At 37.3% G+C, this 15,300-nt stretch overlaps 1 protein-coding gene across 1 annotated transcript in view; it reads right to left on the minus strand.

Annotated features, from left to right (window-relative positions):
* Window positions 1-15,300, minus strand: part of HIBADH (3-hydroxyisobutyrate dehydrogenase) — a 108,089-nt gene that overhangs the window by 13,886 nt on the left and 78,903 nt on the right. The window contains exon 5 of the mRNA XM_038557189.1: window positions 1,565-1,698. Within this exon, the coding sequence (XP_038413117.1) occupies window positions 1,565-1,698 (134 nt within the window). The remainder of the gene's footprint in view (window positions 1-1,564; window positions 1,699-15,300) is intronic.

The raw sequence follows: 15,300 nt of genomic DNA on the forward strand, positions 1-15,300 counted from the left end.
GGAAATAGAATCTGAAACCCATTTCTTAGAAGGCCTGGCAGGAATTTAAATAAGCAAGAGAGAGAAAGGAAGAGAAGAAAGAAAAAGGTAAATATATAAGAGGGATTAAATATATCAGAACATGGGATGTTCCCGAGAACAGTAAGAAAACTGACTCATGTACATATGTTTTAAGGAATGGTGAGAAATTTGATAGTTAAGACTGAGAGCTATGAAAGCTAGCTAGAGTGGAGAGTTAAAATTTGACATGAAAATAGGCATCTACTCAGTTTCAGAATGGGGATGTCTATGATGATATAAACATCTTAATGGAGTTGGCTTTGGTTACAGTTTTTGGTAGAGTGGTAAAGTTGGCATCCAGGGCTTCTGAGCAGTGCACAAAATATGAGATAATGAGAGATTGGACCAGGTTATGTGAGGAATGGAGAAAACTGTCAACAATGAGAGACACTGAAGCAAAAATCAATAGAACCTGGAGACTGGACAAGAGAATGGAGACAATAGGTGTATCTGAGATAATTCCAAAGTCTTGAATAAGATAAAGAGGGTGGCAGCAACCAGGACTGAGGATTGAGAGGGGATTGAGAGGGGAGATCTAGTGAGAGTACGTGTGTTGGTGGGAACGGGACAACTAGTTTGATTTCACAGTTCACTGCTGTCATTCACCTCTATCTGATTAGAGAATTGATATATTTCTAAATGAAAATTATTTGCTTTTCAAGAAAAAGATTACAGTATATAGGTCACTTCTTCCTGACTATATTACAAACAGTTATAGCTAGTAATTAGATAGAGGATAACAGCCACCCAGACACCATGAGCACTTCACATGGAAGCAATTTTAAGAATGGTTTCAATGGGGGGATCCCTGGGTGGCGCAGCGGTTTGGCGCCTGCCTTTGGCCCAGGGCGCGATCCTGGAGACCCGGGATCGAATCCCACGTCGGGCTCCCGGTGCATGGAGCCTGCTTCTCCTTCTGCCTGTGTCTCTGCCTCTCTCTCTCTCTGTGACTATCATAAATAAATAAAAATTAAAAAAAAAAAAAAAAAAAGAATGGTTTCAATGGGGACTAGGATGATATATTAGAATCTGAATGATGGAACTTTTAATATCTTTTAAAGTAAGTTAATTGGCTGATGTCTGCTTAATTACAATAGGAATAATAGAAGACTAATTTATTCCAAATTAATTTAAGAAAATCTGAGCAAACAAAGGAGCACCTGGGTGGCTCAGTCGGTTAAGCATCTGACTCTTGATTTTAGTTCAAGTCATGGTCTCAAGGTTGTGGGACTGGGCCCTGTGATGGGCCCTGTGTTGGGCTCTACACTGGGCATGGGGCCTGCTTGGGCTTCTTTTTCTCCATCTCCCTCTGCCTCTGTCTGCTGCCCCTGGGTTCTCTCTTTCTCTCTCAAGAAAACAAAACAAAACAAACTCCAAGCAAACAAAGAATCCATAGATAGAACAGAGTAGGGAGAAATAAGAAATAAGAATGTGGTCAGGAAAGAGAAATGAACATTAGCCAATTTTATATCATCAAGTCAGGTCATTAATGTGAAAATGTTACCTGCCCGGTCCCAACAGCTCCACAATACACCACATTGGAGCCCATGCACCCCAGCAACTCCTGGGCAGCAGCAAATTCATCTTCGACTCCTCCCACCATAAATGTGAGGTTCCCAGACCGAGCAGCTCCCACACCTGAATGGTTTTGGGTAAAGGGATAGAACAAAAGGATACATTTCTTCAAGTGTTTAAGTAGATAGTAAAATTAGAGAAAATCCCCCAAACAAATGAAAAACATCTTGCCTCCAAACTATATTTATGTTAGGAATGTATAAGATACTCTACATCTCTTCTGGAATGTGTGTGTGTGTGTGTGTGTGTGTGTGTGTGCTTGTGTGTATTTCTTTAAGTAAGTTTTATGCTCAACATGGGGATTGATCTCATGACCCCAAGATCAAGAGTCACATGCTTACAGACTGAGCCACCCAGGTGCCCCTCTCCTAGAATATTTTAAAAATCAAGTATTGTGGAACTTAATCATAAACCAAAAAACATACAGATTCAAATTCTTATTCTCAATTCTTTTCAAATATCTGACACAATCATGGCATGAGAGGTACAGGAATCTGAAATGTGTATTTTATGATTCATGTGCATCCATTATTCTAAGAAACCTATTCAGTAATAGAAAGTATATGCAAAGGTAACTTGTGGCCCTGACCAGTATGAGAACAGCCAAGGAGAGGGATCTGCTGCCTGAGTTTGGATTTGTGGGTCTGTGGCCCTTTTGCTTGCTCTCCACATACTATCTGCAGATGAGATCTACAAAGAGGAAGACCTGGCTCTCTTTCCCACAGACAAGTATATGCAAATGGTATTTCAGATGGTAAGAGTCTTTTCTAAGGTAAAGAAAATAGTTGCTTAAGTAGACTGATTATTCTGATGTACACTTTCCAATATTATTTTATTTTTATTTTCCCTCCTGCTATATACTTTTTGGGCAATTCATTCTTAGTGATGTATGAGCAGGAAGAAGAAATGAGCTTTGGTTTGGCTACTCGTTCATAGCTCTTAACAAAGGTCTGATGCATATTCATTGACTGAAATGGTTATCACACAAAATATGTCCTAGACTTGTCCTAAAAAAGGAAGGGAAGCTTCATTCATCTAAAACCAAGAGCATTATTGCTGCTCTTAATATTAGAGAAATTTTAATTCATAATTTTCAAGTTAGGTTTTGTTGATCAAAACTAGGAAAGTATGTGGAAGAGCTATATTAGGACAATTTTGCCCTTATACTTTATAGTACAGCTAGGAATAAAGAAATCGTAATTGTCTATACTATGTATCAAACCTGGCCATTAGAACAGACAACTGCAAGTAATGGCCTACTTTTTAATTTAATTTATTCAATGAAATACACGTAGTTTATACATATAAAAAGCACAGGTAAAGAGATCTCTATTTCACTGAAATAGTGAATATTTTGCTATTGCCAAATCAAGTAGCCTTTTCCATTTTACAGTTCATGCTATTTTAAACTAATTATTAAAAGCAAAAGAGATCAGCATTATGTTAGCCAAATAATTGTGGAAGAGGGAGTGCCCATGTGTTATGAAAGCCTCAGATGCTCACACATAAGGTTAAATTACATTATTTCACAATGTTTTCAGATACACTTTGGAAATGATCATATACAAAAACCCAATTATAATAAATGCTTTTAATTAGCTGGTCTGAAAACAAAAAACAAAAAGAAAATTAACTGGTCTGTGTCCTTTGAACGGTCTGATAATGTTGAACTTTAAGTGACTGTCACTTTGTTAGTTTCTAATTTACTTCACCAAGATGGTAGACCATTATTGTTTTACAATTATTTTGCTCAATTTCTATAACCATTTTTATTCAAACCACATAACCATCTTTATTCCTAATCCTGTTGATCTGACCTAGGAAAATTAAGTAGACGATTTAAGTCAAAGCTTACAAACAAATCCAGCACTATCCATCATAGGTCAATAGCTTTGTATCTAGATTACAGATTGCTAAATAGCTTTAGAGAGTCATTTATTAAAGGAAAATTAATGCTGACAATGGTTCTCAGCTGGTTAATCTTTTGACAGGTGTACTTTCTCACTTGTTCAAACACATTATTTCAAAAAGAAGAAATAAGTTACTTAAGCAAGAGAAGATCACAAAAGAAAGAATAAGTCATCTTTTAATTCAGAGGTCTGTGGTATTTCCACTCTCCTCTCAATGTGGTGGCTTTTTTCATAACCCACACTCCAGTGTAAAGGTCTGGCTACATTGGGTAATTCTAAAGATTTGGCATTCCTTGGGACCAAATCCTGTCTTTCCATATATATTCCTCTAAGTATGTGACACTATGAAGCTTAGTCTCATTCCAAAAGCAAAATTAAGACCTGAGTAATCCTAAAATAAATGTAACCATTTTGAGCTTAGGAAATAATATCCAAGAAGGAGGAACTCTAAAGTTGTATAAGACATTCCATGGATTTCAGCAGACACTACAGAGACTTTGATGTCTATCAATAATAAACAATAAATTTATTATATTGCCACGTCTTTTTTTAAAGGTTTTTTTAAGATTTATTTATTTATTTATTTATTTATTTATTTATTTATTTATTCAGAGAGAGAGAGAGAGAGAGGCAGAGACACAGGCAGAGGGAGAAGCAGGCTCCATGCAGGGAGCCTGACGTGGGACTCAATCCTGGGACCCCAGGATCACACCCCGGGCTGCAGGCGGTGCTAAACCGCTGCACCACCGGGGATGCCCTGCCATGTCTTTTTAATTCAAGTCCACTTCCCAAAACAGGAAAACAGACTGCACACTCGTGCAGTTGCTAGAATATTGGGAGAAGTATTTATTTTAACCTTACATCTTAGTAATTGTACATATATAAAATCAAAATATATCCTGTACTTCATTCTATTACAGCATTTACAACACCTTATTAAAATATTTGATTTTCTTATCCTGGTTGCTCCATTATACTATAAGCTCCTACAACATTAGCACTGAGGTCTTGTTTATATCAGCATTCCCATTATCTAATGCAGTGTATGATATATTCAATAGATGGTCATTTGATAAATAAATTCATAAACATGGTAGAAAGTAAAAAATCTGGAGATGGAATATCTGGTTTGGGGGATGTGCCATTTGCTGGCTGTGTGGTTCTCTGTATAAAACAGGAAAAGCATTAAAAACTTCTTAATAGAATGGCTGTGAATATATGAACTTATATATGCTGTAAAATATGACATGCTCTTTAAATGTCAGGTCTACTACTTTACACCTTGAGTTTGTAAAGTAGGAGTCTTATTTTTACCTACATAATGCCTCATGTCCTTTCTTTTTCTAAAGATTTTATTTATTTATTCATGATAGACACAGAGAGAGAGGCAGAGACACAAGCAGAGGGAGAAGCAGGCTCCATGCAGGGAGAGCCCGATGTGGCACTCAATCCCGGGTCTCCAGGATCATGCCCTGGGCTGAAGGCAGGAGCTAAACCGCCAAGCCACCCAGGGATCCCCCTCATGTCCTTTCTTATCTGGTTATCTAAGCCATTGTCTTCTCTAGGCTTTTTACCCTCTCTGGCTGAACATTAGGTGGTTTGAGCGGAACCTATAAACAGTAGAAAGAAGCAGGCTCAAGTGAGGAAGTACTAAAGTGGTACATGGACAGTGGTGTTAAATTACAGTGAAAACCTCTTGTAAAACCTTTCAGTGGCAGCAAAGTATATGGGAAAGTGACAAGAATGCTGCATTTATTTTAGTCATTCAACAAAATTAACTGGGAACCTACTGAATCAGGCCCTGTGATAAGTCCTGGAGTTTAGGATGAATAACATATGACCCCACTCCTACGCTGTTACACACTTGTGATCCAGCCACTTCTCTCCTTACCCACCGATTCCACCACCCTAGACTGAGCCATCACTGACTCTCATCTGCACTACAGCAACACCCTCCTATTTGCTCTCCCTCTGGCTCTTCCTTCCATAGACTGTCCCTCATATGGCAGCCAGAGGGACCCTTTTAAAACAGAAATCTAGGGCACCTAGGTGGCTCAGTCAGTTAAGCATCTGCCTTTGGCTCAGGTCATGATCTCAGGATCCTAGGATCCAGTCTCGCATTAGGCTCCCTGCTCAGTGGTGAGTCTGCTTCTCCTTCTCTCTCCCTCTGACTCTCCTGCTCCTGCTCTTTCTCTAGTAAAAAATAAAATATTTAAATAAATAAATAAAACAGATCTAGTTCATGTTTTCTCCTTACTCTGAAGCCTCCAAAAGCTTCCCATTACTCTCAGTATAAAATCCAAAGTCCTACAAAGCCCCACAAAGACCTCAACGATGGCAGTCCTTGGTTACCTCTCCCATCACATCGCATCCCATTCTCTTCTTTGTTCAGTGCTTTCCCACCATCCTGGACTCCTACTGTTTCTGAAACAGGTCAAATATGTTCCCATCTCGGGCAGCCCAGGTGGCTCAGCGGTTTGGCACCTGCCTTTGGCCCAGGGTGTGATCCTGGAGACCTGGGATCGAGTCCCACATCAGGCTCCCTGCATGGAGCCTGCTTCTCCCTCTGCTGTGTCTCTGCCTCTCTCTCTCTCTGTGTGTTTCTCATGAATGAATAAATAAATAAAATCTTAAAACAAACAAACAAACAAACAAAAAAAAACCAAATATGTTCCCATCTCAAGGCCTTGCACTTGCTGTCCTTTTGCCTAAAATGTTCTTCCCCTAGATATTCATGACTTATTTCCTCTACTTTATTCAGGTTTCTTCTCAAATTTACCTCTTCCCTGACCATTTAGTCTGACCATCAGAAAACACCCCACCACTCTCTAGCCCCTTTTCTGCTTTAAGTTTCTTCACAGTATTTATTACCATCTGTTTATTTTGACACCTCTATCTAGTTTTGGTCCTTTTCCCCATATGAACATTGGCTCCATGAGGGCAGTAGCTCTACTAGCTCACTCACACCATGTGCATAGTGTCTGGTACATAAGAAGCTCAGTAAAACAGAATTTTCTTCTAAAAAGAGTGATACAGAAGGAGGCAATCATGGAGGGAAGAGCAAGGACATAGGTGACTGCAGTCCTGGGTGGTAACTGTTTTCATAGAGACACACAGAGATGCTAAGGGTTACAGATAAAGCATTTGCCATTCTAGGCAGGTAAATGCTGTAAATGCTCCTTGCCCTAAGTCTTTTCATCTACAAAGTGAGATGAGATAAAATTATTACCAAACTGCTTTTAAAATTCCATAATTTGAACTTTTCAAGTTCACATACATCTACTTCCCACCACATTTATCATATTAATACATAAAATCAAGGCATGTTTTATTTTATGTTTCATTTCATAAGACATATGAATAGCTCCAAATTAGAGAAAAGAGTTAGAAAATGAATTTTCTCAAGTAACTACATTAATTAAATCTAACAAGCCTAAATACTTGTGGTTGCCTTTAATGCTTTATCTAACACTTTCCTGTGATGATGCCTCTAGTGCTTCTCTCCCATGACCGCAGAACCAGACAAACTAAACTCATTTGTACAAATGAAAAGGCAAATGCCCACACCATTCAAAATAGGCAGTTGGACTATCCTGTTTTAAAGGGATGGCCACCTACCACTTCTCTTGGAGTCTGCTTCAATTTCAATCAAACTTAGAGGGGAGAAACACTTTAAATCTAATCCAAGTCTCAAAATCAGCCTTTTTCTCTCTCTCAATGGTATCACAGGAAGCCTCCATTACTTCTTTTTTTTTTTTTCCTTCCATTCCTACTTATGGTAGACGTAAAAAATTTGACCACTGGAGATCCATTTGTCAGGGTTTCTTAACCCTGGGAAGGAAGAAGAAATAGTCCTTGTCCTCAAGGAGTTTGAAACCTAGTGTTTGTAGTGGTGGAGTATGTACATGTATATGGAGATGGGAGAAGACAGAAGGCAAACAGACAATTACAAATAGTAAAAGATGCATACTATAGGAGAGGGCTGCATATAGTCATGTGGAAGTTCCAAGAAGAAAAATATCATCAGCAATTATCTATTCAGAACTTCCACAATTTGCTCCATCCTTGTGCTTAGGAGAATATTTGAAATACAACTATTCCAGAAAGTCCAAAATGTAAGGTCACAGTAGGTATAAAACATAGTCTTTGCCCTCAAAGGTATAAAATATAATTAGGGAAAAGAGACATATACTCAGAAGTAAATGCCAAAAGGTAGGATAATATACCAAGTGTCATGGAGGAGGCCAATCACCACCAAATCCTGATTCCCTCTTTTCTTCCATTTTTTGACCTCCGTCATTGAAAGAATAATGAGTTCTCAGAAAGAGAAAGGGTGAAAAAGGAAACAAATTGTTCTCAAAGAGAAATAGTCTTGCCATCAGCTGTGAGTAGGCTTTGAAAACTTTGTTAAGAATATAGGTATTCTGAATCTATTTGCATATCATGTTCAGAACAGTTTAAAAACATCATGAACTGAGCAAATAATTTTGTATGTTTTAAATATGGACACTGAGTTCTGCCTGTTATGTAAATACACATAAAACCCCATTTCTCTTCACAACAGATTTGAATTTGCTTATTAAGAAAAACAACTAGAAAACTGAGAATCAGAATGAAGAACAAATAAAAAATGAAACCACAAGATTTCGCAATGAATTTCAAATACAAGTCTGAGTATCTTAGATGTCCTGGCAAACACTATTTAGAAGAATAAAGCAGCCTCATGGAAAATGGAGTTCTTTCTTGCATTGAGTTACATGGTGTAAAAAATTCTCATTTGGAACTTGGTGCAGAAGATGGTAAATAATAAACAATGTTCATCATATTTTTATATCAAAAGCAATAATTTTTCAAAGTAATTCAATTCTTGTTCTATATCTCTAATCTTGGCCCACCACAATAGAGTCAATATTGACAATAATCATCTCAGTCTAATACTTTATGTTTGTTTATCTGTGTACCAATCTTTGACAGTTTTGTTAAAAGAATCAGAACAGGCTTAAGTCTCAAATTAGGCGTCAACATGAACGTAACCAGCAGTTGAAGACATTATTCACTATAACTCAGCATTTCTATATAGTATTTCATTATTGTTTGCTTTTTCATATTTACTTTTTTTTTTTTTTTTTTGAGAAGGAGAGAGTGTGCATGCACATGAGGAGGAAGGGAGAGAATCCCAAACAGGCTCCACGTCCACAGGGAGCTCGACGCAGAGCTCAATCCCATGACCCTGAGATCATGACCTGAGCCAAGATCAAGAGTCAGATGCTTAACCTACTGAGCCACTTAGGTACCCCACACTATTTTCTATTAAGTAAAAAAGTTATTCTTTCTGAAGTACTTGCATGTTTATGTTCACCAAAAAGAACTACGTAACTCACTGTATCTTCCCATTTGTCTTGAGTCATAGGAAACAATGAACTTTCTCTTTTTTCTCCTAAAATGGTTTCTGATTTTTAAGCTTTACTTTTCTTGTCAATGGGCTCTACCCACTTCTCTGGTTTACTCACCTACTCCCTGCAACAGAAACCACCATGCTAGGCATACCGAACTATTTACAGTAGCTGGAATGTGCAATGATTTTTTTTATGTATCTATGCCTTTCCCAGGTGATTCTCTTATATGAAATCCCCTTGCCTTTCTTTGCCTGCTAACTCCTGCTTATCTATCAGCTCAACTCACGTCAACTCTAAGAATCAAATCATGGGCATAATCCCCTTTCTCTGTTTTTATAACATTTGCAGTATCTGCAATAAAGCACTTATACTACTCTAATCAATGATTTTTCTGGTGTATCTTGTAAAGGATCCTTATGGGCAAGAGCTATTTGAATCTTAGCACCTAGCATATAACATGTGTGTGATAAATGTTCATAGTCTTTTTATGAGGTGGGCAGAAAAGAAATCAATGGTTACTAAAATAACCAAAAATTAATTAAGACTAAGTAAGGCAATGTTTTTTAGCTTATCAAAAAAGCTCAACTTTGGAGGAGTCTTCTCCATATGTGGTAATGGCATACTCACTGCTGCACAAACATGCATAAGTGTAAGTTCACATGTATGGAGATGTTATTATGAAGAAGCAAAATCTGAAGAACACATAATCTGAGTTAAGAGACCTGGAGCGAGGTCACAATTACAGTTCAACACACTGGACAAGTTATAACACCTCTTAATTTTGGTTCCTCTGAAGATGGTGATAAAAAAAAAAATCACTTGCCATACTTACTCTGAAGCTCAAATGAAAGAATTCTTTGTAAAGGTATTTTCCATGGTTATCAAACACGTGTTATAAAAAAAAATAAATGTAACATGTAAACCTACTCAGCTTAAATATGTCAAGGTCTATGGACTAAGAGCAGCAAAGAACTGAACTTTGGAATTTAGTCCTACTGAGAAGCTGAAACAAGGGTTATGACAGAAAATCCATTATACAAGTACTGATAACTTAGAACAACCATTTACAAGTCACAAATAAGGAGATGATTTTCAATTCTAGGATTATCAGAAAGAGGCCTTCAAATCCAGAGAGGGAAGAGACTGAAATCTAAAGAGTACAATAAAATTATCTTTGTTTTTGATACTGTAAAAAATCTTGCCACCAAAGCACTCTCATTGATATATAGCAAAAACGTAGTAAATCACTTAATTTACTCAAAAGAACTTAAATGTTTTAACCAGTCTGCCATCAAAAGAGATCAAGAAGAGGACCAATGGGACTTGGGCTGCAATGTGAGCCGTCTTTATTTTTTTTTTTTTTTTTTTTTTTTTTTCTTCTTTTCGTGAGCCGTCTTTAAAATGCAATTGTTCTAATCATTTTCTACAGATGCAGCCTCACAAGGGGCTGCTGTCACAGGGACCATTTACGACTTGTTATGGTGTCTCTATTGTTTACCAGCGACATTCGCTGAAGAAGGCGACAGCTGGGACAGAAAGCTGCTACTCAACGAACAATATAATCCCGTGAAAGTAATCAACAAATTTAAGGGTGTTAATTAACTTTACACTTTATCATGTTCAATTAGTTGTCCTTTCTAGAAAAGATTGCCGTGCACAATCAGTTTAGAGCGTGCCATGTTTGATTTGTAAGTGATCACTGTTTCTGTTTCAGAGTCCATGTCAGATGTTCTCTTGGGTTTTGGTGACACAGATGAATGGCTCTGCACATGTTAGAGGGTGATCTGGTTTAACATAAGCCAGCATAACATAACCCCTTGTTAACACTATTTCTGGCATTATCCATGCTGGAAACAGAAAAGCAAAAACACTCTCAACACTATTCTAGAGTCAGATAAACAAAGTTTAGTTAGTTTTTCCTGAAATAAACACAGACACAAATACATGGGAGAAATAAGCAATTTTTCATCATTATTTTTCAAAGTAAGACTTGTCTTTCAGGGGCATGTTTGGGATCATTTCCTCCCAGCAAGATCTCGAAGCTCTGCTGCATTATGCACAAAGCACCACTGTACCCTCATGCTTTACATAATGCAGATAGCCTTTTCCGTGGCAGGTGAACAAATGCTAGGGATGTGTTGTTAAGTACTGGCTGGTGTTAAATTCTAGAATGTGACTTTTAAATCCAGAAGTTATATTTTCTAAGTGTGGAAAATCTGCAGGAAAGTATATTAATCTATGAATACAATATGCCTTTTCTCTTACCTTTAATGCACCTGTCCCTACTTGCTAATAGGACGAGGAAAAGCTCATGATGGAGTGACAGTGTATTCAGTATTGCATTTTAGTGAAAGTCACTGAAGTTTCTCTGCATTGATAGAGATTTTGCATCAAAATATTTCAAGTTACTGATGAGGTGAACAAAACCTGAAACTAATGTTTGGCAGCAGGTGTCTATCTTTAAGAAAACAAAAGCAAGGGACATGCATCTATCTCTTAAAAAACAAAAACAAAACATCTACACAAGATTTTGAAACATCTTCATAAAGCTATACCTTGTTATTCTAAGACTAGCTGCTTTCTGCATAATATAAATGAAACACATAAACTACAGCTGGTTAGCTAGTTATAGCATACATAAGGACAAAGCTGAACTTCTTCAAAATAGAAAAGTTGTTAACTCTGAAAGCTAATAATGTCCTAAGTTAAATATTAAAGAAGGAAATTATAGGCTATATCTGAAACAGCTGAAACCACAATACACAGCAGCAGAAAACATTAGTTTTCTGTAGAAGATCTGCAGGGAGAAGGGAAGCGGTCGATAGATCCTTAAATTGGAAGCAATAGCCGTTCTTCTATCCCAAGTTGGCAGCTGCTACATTTGCAGACCTGGTTCATTATTTACCCATAATGACCATCAAGCTGCAGTCAAAGTCAGATCACAACAACTGTCAGCAGCTCTTTTAATTAGCCTTGTTTGAATTCAGATAAATATCACAATAGACCTGCTTATGCTGAAAGAGCAACAGAACGTTTCACATGGAGCTGGGCTGGCTCGAGAAGGACCAGTGAGTGCAGTACAGAAGCCATCATACAGAAACAGAGTAGGGTTTTTTGTTTTTTTTTAAAGGATGGGGTAAACCAGAAAACAAAATGGCTTGCTTTCATTTTGAAAATCACTTTGAAAACCAATTCCCTCACATTCATGCCAGATGAAGATGGTGCATAGTGTTGGACTGCAATGAAAGTCTAGGCCTCTGAAAGCTTAATCTCTGGAGTCTAAGGAAAAAGTTAACTTAATGTCTTTGGAGATTGTGATTTTAAAAACTCCATCTTGCAGACAACGTATCTTTTAGCTTTAAAAATAATTCCCAAAAGCCAAGTAAAAAAAAATCTTTCATTAAATAGTATGCAACTTTGATGTCCTTCTATTTTACTTTCTTTAGGAGCTTTATAATTTGCAACATTTTTCTGTGATAGGTATCTGATATCTTCTATACATTCCTTGCATTCAGCATTAACAATCACAAAGTAGGGACGCCTGGGTGGCTCAGTGGTTGAGCGTCTGCCTTCCGCTCAGAGCGTGATCCTGGGATCCGGGATCGAGTCCTATGTCAGGCTCCTTGCAGGAAGCCTACTTCTCCCTCTGCCTGTGTCTCTGCACCTCTCTCTCTCTCTCATGAATAAATAAATAAAATCTTAAAAAATATATATTAAACAATCACAAAGTAAAACAAGGCCAAAAACCAAACTTTGAGTAATCCAATCACTGCCAAATTCCACACTGCTCTAGGGTTTTCCCCGCCTCCAGTCTGCTTGAGAAGAAAATCCAGTGTGATGATCACCTGCCATCTATTTTACAGAGAATTGATTGCTCATGTATAGTCTGTTACAACTTTGGGTGTAAGTAAAAAAGAAGTGATGGCTGACAGAGAAATGATAGAGTAAGAAGAAGAAAAGTCAAGATGATAACCTCATAGCTAACTGGGGTAAACTAAGGACAGTAAGAAACTAAAAAGAAGGCTGTGTTTTAACTTTTTAAAGCTATACTCAGCTAAGGAGGAATTATCATCCCTGGAAACCACTCAGAAATCCCTTTGAGAATCTGGACTCTTGAAATTTTGAGTGGGCACAATTGAAGAAGTGGTGCTTTTTTTTTTTTTTTTTTTTTTTAAGATTTACTCATTCATGAGAGACACACAGAGAGGCAAAGACACAGGCAGAGGAAGAAGCAAACTCTATGCAGGGAGCCCGATGCAGGACTTTATCCCTGGACTCCAGGATCACGCCCTGGGCCGAAGGCAGGCGCTAAGCTGTTGAGCCACCCAGAGATCCCCAGAAGTGGTGCTTCTAAATGTAAGCTGGACTCAGTCCACTCTTGTTCTTTCTAGGCCCTCAGGTATTACATATTGTTCTGCAGCCATTTTTGATGTTGCACAACATAACATTAAGAAAGAATAAATAACCAGATTTGCATGAGGATCAAGGATAGGCTGTTTACACAGGGTTTGGATCTATTTCCTTATTGAGTAGAAAACACTCCTATAGGAAGTAATAAAAAATCATTATATTTGTGGTCGACTTCAAGTACTAAAACCCGTGTAATAAAACTTTTACAAAGTGTTGTGAGACCAAATATGTGATAAAGGCAACACCTGAATGTTGACAATAGAAGTGGAGAGAATTCTTTATCTGGTTTCATGAGAATGAATCATAGCAAAAAGGAGTATTTCTTGCCCCTTTTTTGAAAATAAAGAATAAAACACATACATCACCATCTCATAGATAGCCTTCCCTTCTTACCCTTTAATACACTGTACTTCCTGACTACATGCATAGCTAATAGTTGTAACTTGTACAGTATGTCAAGTACAAAGACAACAGTCAACTTGTTCCAAGTCTAGATCCCAGCTCAATATATCTGAGTCAGAATTTATTCTGTAAATACCAAACAAAACCTCATACCTATTAGGATGGCTACTATAAGGCAAAACAGATACAACTAGTGGCAAGAATGTGAGAATTAGAATGTTTATGCACTGTTGGTAGGAATATAAAATGATGCAGCTACTATGGAAAACAGTATGGTAGTTCCTCAAAAATAAAAGTAGAATCACCATATGATCTAGCAATTCCATTTCTGGATATATGTCCTAAAGAACTGAAAGCAGGGTCTTGAAGAGATATTTGTACACCAATTTTCATAGTGGCATTATTCATAATAGCCAAAAGGTGGAAACAACTCAAATGTTCATCAATGGATGAATGATTAAACAATATGTGATACATACACACAATAGAACATTATTCAGTCTTGAAAGAAATTCTGACACATGCTAAACATGGATGAACCTGGAGGACATCATGCTAAGTCATACAGGCCAGTCATAAAATGACAAATACATGATCGTGATTACACTTACATGAGGTACCCAGATAGTCAAATTCACATGAAGACAGAAAGCAAAATGGTGACTCACCCCAGGGGCTGGGGGAAGAGGGGAATAAAGGGTTACTGTTTAAGGAGCATATCATTTCGATTTTGCAAGATAAAAAGAGTCCTGGAGACAAATGGTGATGATGGTTGAACAAAACTGTGAATGTAGATAGTACTACTGAACTGAACCATATACTGGTTAAGATGATAACTTTTACACTATGTGTATTTTACCATAATTAAAAATTAATTTTAAAAGAAAACCAAAACATTTTTTCTTTTTTTTTTCTTTTTTTTTTTACATTTTTTCTTTTTAATGGTGGTATTCTGATTCTCACACACTAAAAAACCAGAGTATTTCAGTGAGATGCTGTTATATTGATGTTTAATACAATGACTTTTATGAACCCTTAATGTAGTTATCTAGAGAAAATAGAGGAAAGCCATACTAGTCTTATAAACTTCATTTAAAAAATAACAATTAATAGAAAATAAGCAAATGTACACAGTTGAGGCAAACAGGTAAAACTAAGATCCTCTAATTCCCAGTAGTATCCTAACTTTACTAGGTCAGGTGGCTTCCCCAAAGACCATATGCACAAGTTCAGCTGAGAGGTCATCTAGGAGTTAATAAGTTGAAAAAAGCAAAAGACTGACCAAAGCACAAGATTCACAATCAAGAATTGGTTAAATCAAAAGCTTGGGCTAACAAAGGAAGCAAATGATTATAAATCCATAGGAACTGGTATTTAAAGTTAAGCCAAACATGGTAGTAGGGGGGAAATATTCCAACGTGTTGTACGTGCCACAGATATAGACATGCCAACATTCATAAAAATGAGATGCCACCTAGAGTCTTGGCATGGTTGGGCTAAAGGGTGGTGATAACAAATAGGAGAGGATGTAAAGCGAAGTGAGATGG

Source organism: Canis lupus, chromosome 14, assembly GCF_011100685.1.
Source record: "Canis lupus familiaris isolate Mischka breed German Shepherd chromosome 14, alternate assembly UU_Cfam_GSD_1.0, whole genome shotgun sequence".
Classification (NCBI taxonomy): domain Eukaryota; kingdom Metazoa; phylum Chordata; class Mammalia; order Carnivora; family Canidae; genus Canis; species Canis lupus.